This window comes from Hyaena hyaena, unplaced genomic scaffold (assembly GCF_003009895.1).
Source record: "Hyaena hyaena isolate Hyena2069 unplaced genomic scaffold, ASM300989v1 scaffold_216, whole genome shotgun sequence".
NCBI lineage: Eukaryota > Metazoa > Chordata > Mammalia > Carnivora > Hyaenidae > Hyaena > Hyaena hyaena.
The window spans coordinates 2,425,385-2,431,590 of NW_024080848.1; the positions used below are offsets into that span (position 1 = coordinate 2,425,385).

General features: G+C 40.7%; 1 protein-coding gene across 5 annotated transcripts in view; it reads right to left on the minus strand.

Annotated features, from left to right (window-relative positions):
- Positions 1–229: 229 nt before the first annotated feature.
- The window catches only part of LRRC3B (leucine rich repeat containing 3B), a 93,955-nt gene continuing 87,978 nt past the window's right edge, over positions 230–6,206 (minus strand). For all 5 annotated transcript variants that reach the window (XM_039242706.1, XM_039242707.1, XM_039242708.1 and 2 more), the window contains one exon: positions 230–1,485. In XM_039242706.1, the coding sequence (XP_039098637.1) occupies positions 542–1,321 (780 nt within the window). In that variant the 5' untranslated portion in view covers positions 1,322–1,485 and the 3' untranslated portion in view covers positions 230–541. The remainder of the gene's footprint in view (positions 1,486–6,206) is intronic.

Sequence of the window (6,206 nt, forward strand, 5' to 3'; positions counted from 1 at the left end):
CCACACTGTGCATTACCCCTCGGATTTGCTAAAGCTCAGTATTTTAAAGTCTGACGGATACTCTCCTTGGTCGATCATTCCACTATGGCTCCCCTGTGTACAGTAGGGCTTAATATCACATCTTTCATTATGGTAGTTCTTTAGGTTAATAAGGCTTGTTGATTTCTCTTGAACGCAAGGGAATGGCTGTACTGTTTTCTGGACCAATAAGTCACTCTGTTTTCCATGGTTCAAAGTTAAGCTTTTATTTGGTTTTAAATTAAAAAAATAAATTTCATTATTAAATAGTGAGATGGATCTAACTTATGTTCAGATAGTAGCTTACTCAGGAATATACCACTGGGGGTACAATTAAGGGGCGGGACACCTAAACTAAAATTCTTTTTTATGTTGTCACGTTTGTTAAAAGTTCAACAGTGGCATAATTCCAAAGAAAGGGAGATACAAAGTTTTAGATGTTTACAATGGATGGGAGAAGTAAACCACTTATTCTATTGCAACTGCAAACGAATTTCTTTCTCAGTGCCAGTCTGTTCGGACGCTATACCACAGTGCTAATGTCATCGGGCTCGTCAGCTTTCTTCTGCCTGCTGGGCAGGGATTTCAAGTATTCAAGGTGTCTCCGGGCATCCTCCTGATTCTGCCTCACGTAATACACCACATATGAGATCACCATGGTGAACCAGCCAAACATGGTGACCAGCATGGCGTAATCGGTAGTCTTTTTGGGGAGATTACAAAGGTCGGCATCGTTGGCAGCATTGAGGAATGGCCTCCCGGCGTGCTCATCCAACACAGAAGTCTTACAGATCACATTGTGGGCTGTCTCGTGGTTGGATGCCATGCTCCTCAGAACTTGCTGGAGAGTACAGTCGCAGTGCCAGGGGTTGTTGGCGATTCTGGCCCTGGCCTTCAGGTTATTGAAGGCATTTTTGTGCACGCTTTGAATCCGGTTGTCAGACAAGTCCAGAGTCTGCAAAGTTTCAGCCACTCCTTTGAAGGCGTGCTCGTCGATAAACTCAATGCCGTTTTTGGACAGGTTGAGAACTCTTAGTTGATGGAGGTCCTTAAAAATCTCATTGGGGATAGATGTGATCTGATTGGAGTCCAGATACAGTAAGACTGTTTCAGGAGGCAGATCTCTAGGTATTTCCTTGAGATTCGCATTGCTACAGGTGACATTTAAACCCCCGGAGGAAGAACAGAGACAGCCCTTGGGACACATACTGGCAGAATGAAAGCACAGTATCATAAGAACAAAACTTTGTAGGAGGAGACACATGGAGAGGGAACGGGTTAACCACAGGTCTACCAGATTCATGCTGGAATGTCAGCATAATCACAAACCCATTCCTCATTCACTCCAACAAGCAAGCGTGGCAACGGGTCCAGCCTTGTCCACACTGCTGATCTTTTCCTTGCTTGCTTCAAAAGGTTGCAGCTAACACATGTGTCTCTTCATTATTCCTGTCCTTGCCTGGGCACCTAAAGGAAAGGGAAGCAGAGGCAATTAGCTTTTTTTTTTTTTTTTTTTAACAGAGAGCGGTACATTGCAATTAAAAGTGCTCCCAGGTGTCTGGCATTCTATGTGGGCAGGAGAGGTAATTTCCATCGGCACTGCTGGGAGTTGTCTTCAAATGGGAGTCTCCTGCTCAAATCCCAGGTGCTCGGGGAAAGGACGGTCAATAAATGACAACATTTCCGAATTATGTTGCCTTGTTCTCAGTTGTGCAGAATTACAGCCAACAGTCTAGAATCCTGTCCTCTCAACATCCCGAACCCCTTCTAAATTAGATAGCAATAGAATTTAATTATGCCTTTCCCCCTTTCTACAGGAGCAGATGCATTAATACAGCTTAGACGTGCTCTTGAGCAGCAGTGAGAAATAATACTGATATTTCATGGTTAATGACCACAGATAGCAATAACTGTCTTGGCTCCTGAATGGATATCCAATTGGAATATTTTCTCCAAAGAAACATCTTGCTTGAATTAAGAAATGAATAAATGCACTCCAACCTTTACAACAAAATGTTGCTAGGGACTGATAGAACAGAATCCCCAAAAGAGTTGTTGTCACCCTGATTCTGTTTTCTAAACAACCTATCCCATTCCCAATACATCTTCAAATATGACACAGACCTCCAAGATTTTTTAAAATATAAGATAAGGATTAAAAAATATTGGCCTCTAAGACTTCCCCAATAGCTTATTGTTTTTTTCCCAGTCATATATATGTATATATTATTGTTGAAATACATATACATAATAAATTATATATATGTATATACAATAAATATACAGTAAAACCTTGGATTGCGAGTAACTTGCTCTCTGAGTGTTCTGCAAGAAAAACATTTCTAATACATTTTAAATTGACAAACGAGTGATGTCTTGCAATTCCGGTGGTACATGATGCCGGATGTCACATGATCACAACTGAGCCAATGGCTCTTGAAATTGACTTTGATATACAAGTGATTTGGATTACATGTATGTTTCTGGAATGAATTATGCTTGAAAACCAAGGTTTTACAGCATATATACACATATGTATACATATATATATGTAAATATATATATATATATAAATATATATAAATATTGTTGGAAGGGGCTTCTGAAATGGCAAAAATTAAGCAATATAAGTAAGGATATAAGCTTACTCAGAAACAGAAATGAGAATATAAGTGAACCCTCAAAACTACTTTCTCATATAGACAGGACAGGTATCTTTGGGACCAATTCACAGAGGCAGCGAGTGGATTTTGGAGAGATTATGTGATTTCCCCAAGGTTACAGCTTGTAGGTGGTAGAGACAGGACTCATGCCAACGGCTCTATTCTGACTTATTAATCTCCTAACTTATTAGTCTCTCTACTACCCTTACAACTCTCTCCCAACATTATCTGCCCTCTAAGAACAGTTGGGATCAAGGGAGCATTGCTTGTTGTGATTTCTGATGCTGTTATGTTGAAGCTCAATCCCAAATTCAGTACCCCATGGAGTTTGATGGAGCTCCATGTGTGATTTCAGAGGGTCCTCTCAGGATGGGAGAAACAAGGAGAATATTCATTTCTCTTACCACAGTGAGTAATAAATGATTTTCTGCATGAGCAACAAATGACTCTCTGCAAACTTATCTTTTCTAAAGATCCCAGATGGATAAATACAGGGGGAAATGACTCCAAATGTTACCAAACTCACAGAAGAGAAGATTAATGTGAGCTGAAAACATAATGAACGGAGTTGTTAATCATGGAAAAAATGAGATTAGCACTAGCAGAGTGGAGTGGATGCGTTTTTGGAATCCTGAGTCCCTTAAATGCCAGCGAATGCTAAAGAAGGACCTCTAGGCTTACCGAGCCATCCATCAATAGCTCGTTTCATTTGCAGTGAGTTTCCCTTCCTTCCATGTTTTCCTTCAAAACTGCATTGCATGACATTTGGGGACTCTAGTGATTGTCCAGATGGGAGAGAAAATAAGCAGTCATGGAGGGGAGGGCACTCAGAGAGAAAGGGGGGTGGAAGAAGGATAAGGCAAAGGATGTTAGGAGGAGAGCATAAGAATACAGGAGATGGGGGACACGGTGTGATCAGAGAGCATAAAGAGTCTATGAAATCAACCAACTCCCATCAACTAAGAATGTACCACCAGCCTAAATCCTGCTGAAAGGTGGGAAGGCTCCCCTGGCCGACCCTCCACATCTCTCCAGAGACTGATTAGGAGTCTACCTGAAGAAAAGTGTTCCCCAAGTTAAACCATTAGTTCCATGAGGGCAGAAGCTTGTTTCCGCCCCATGTAGAAACAATAGCAAACAGTAAAAAGGTCAAGAGTACAATTAGAAAGTACACTGGTGTTTAATCCTTATTAGCAATGTGCTCCTGGGCAAGTTATTTAACCTCTCTAAGCCTTATTTTCCCATCTTTGAATAGAAATGATAAAAAAACACAATTAACAAAGTTTGAGAATTATACAATATAATCCCCATACAGCATTTAGCCCACTATCTAGTAAGTAGTAAGAGCTCAATACTTGTTGGCTACAGTTACTGTTATTATCCCAGATACATTCTCAAATGCTAGCATAGTGCTCGGCATATAGTAAGGGCTAAAGATACATCTATTGTATGAATGATTCAATAAAATATTGAAGCTGTGCTTTTTCTTCCCTATGGTAATTATTTTTATTTTTATTTTTTTATTTTTTTTTAAATATTTTTATTTATTTCTAGGAGAGAGAGAGACAGCATGAGCAGGGGAGAGTCAGAGAGAGAGGGAGATACAGACTCTGAAATAGGCTCTAGGTTCTGAGCTGGCAGTCAGCACAGAGCCTGACGCGGGGCTCGAACCCACGAACCGCGAGATCATGACCTAAGCGAAAGTCAGACGCTTAACCGACTAAGCCACCCAGGCACCCCAATTATTTTTATTTTTAATATAAACATTGGCTCTTCCAATGTCTATTGGTTTTACATGTCAACATGGTGGTCTTTGGAAAAATCATGAGTGCAGGCTCCTAGCTGATGAAAGGAAGAATGGAGCTTTTTTCAGTAGGCTCCTTGAGACTTAATCTTGGTTTCTCAGATTGAGTCCAATGGTCATGGTAACAGAAAATGGTTTCAATGATCAGTCCAATGGTCATGGTAACAGACAAGAAATGATGAGGACACATCTTGAGTTCTCAACAGCAGAGTGCAATACCTCTTAAGATGGAATCTAGATGGTTTCACCTTGAAATGGTCCACCTATACTTGAATAGAATGCCTGTTAGGAATACAAATACAGAGTATCTCTTGCATTCAGAGAGGCTGGGCTCAAACTAAGTATTTCATTTTCTCCCCATGATGTTTGAGAAAAGGGAAACAAAAGCTTTGCGATTGGATAGATTACTGGGCTGCTATGACTCAGCCTCTAGAGCTTCCACGCTCAGCCAAGACAAAGTGAGAAGAGATGCAAGAAGTAGAGAACTGAGCCCTTGGATGTCTAGGAAGCAGACAGCAGGGGCCAGAGTTATTGAGTCAAGGTCATCTTCAGCAGGGAAGATGGAAGAATGAACTCTCCACGCTATTATGCTGAATTACTATTTTCCAAATCCAGCTTGACACTGTCTTAAATTGCTGGATAAGTCAAGAGAGGTTCTTGGAAAAGGAAGACATGGAAGATGCATCTCACAATAAAAAACTAAGTATTTTTCTGACATCAGCTACCACCCAGAATAGTACAAAGCTTAAGAGCTGCTCAACAACCTAAAACTCCCTCCTGCTCTATTTCCAGGCAGGTCTATCCAAATATGCGAAGTAGCAAACACAATATCCTGCTAGAAAAAATAGAGTGCCTCCTTTCTAACTTCGGGCTGAGTATGTAGAACACAGAGAAGGGCTGGGGTCACACTGGTGATGGCAAGAATAGAAGCAGCATCACTGCCTGGCTCCTGATAAGGAACAAGATCCAATAAAGGGACAAAGAAAATTAAACAGGGTCTTTTCTACCTCTTGACTCCCCTCTGCATTTCTCAACTCATTACACTACTCTAACCTCATTCCCTTCAAATATGTCTGGGGCAGTCAGGAAATTACAGCGGTTTTGGATGTGGTATTTAGGTATGAGCTGTGCTCCCAAAGGGGGCCATTTTATCTCTAGATCCATGCCTTGCTCACAGTTCCCTGTCACCCAGGTTTCCGAGGTACAACAGTTAATGGCTGGATTGGGTGGCAACTATCAAATGCTGTCTCCAGATGGGAAAAAAGTGCATTTAGTAGACTGCCTGAGAAGAGAGATCTTTCTGTGGTTGATTAACAACTCTATCTTGTTTCCGGTTCCTTTCTATTCATCATTAGGGGACAGATACTCAGGGACACTCAGGGCTTCTAACCCAAAGCTTTCCTTAACCCTTCTGAGATAAATGAGCACACCAATTCGAGAAGAAATACCAGACACACCGATTTCTCCGGTTACATTCGATGTAACTCTGCTACCAACAAGGATTTGATTAAAAAGCACAACATAGCAACACAGGAAGGCCCTTTGATTTGGGAGATAAAATTCATATTAATGAAAAAATTTTTTAAACTTCATAAGTTTAAGTAGCTAAAATTAAAACTTCTATAGGGCAAAAAGTAAGACCATACACAAGGGCAAAAAGTAAGACCATACACAAAATGAAAGGACAGACGCTAAAATAAAGGGTTGATTTTTTATTTTTT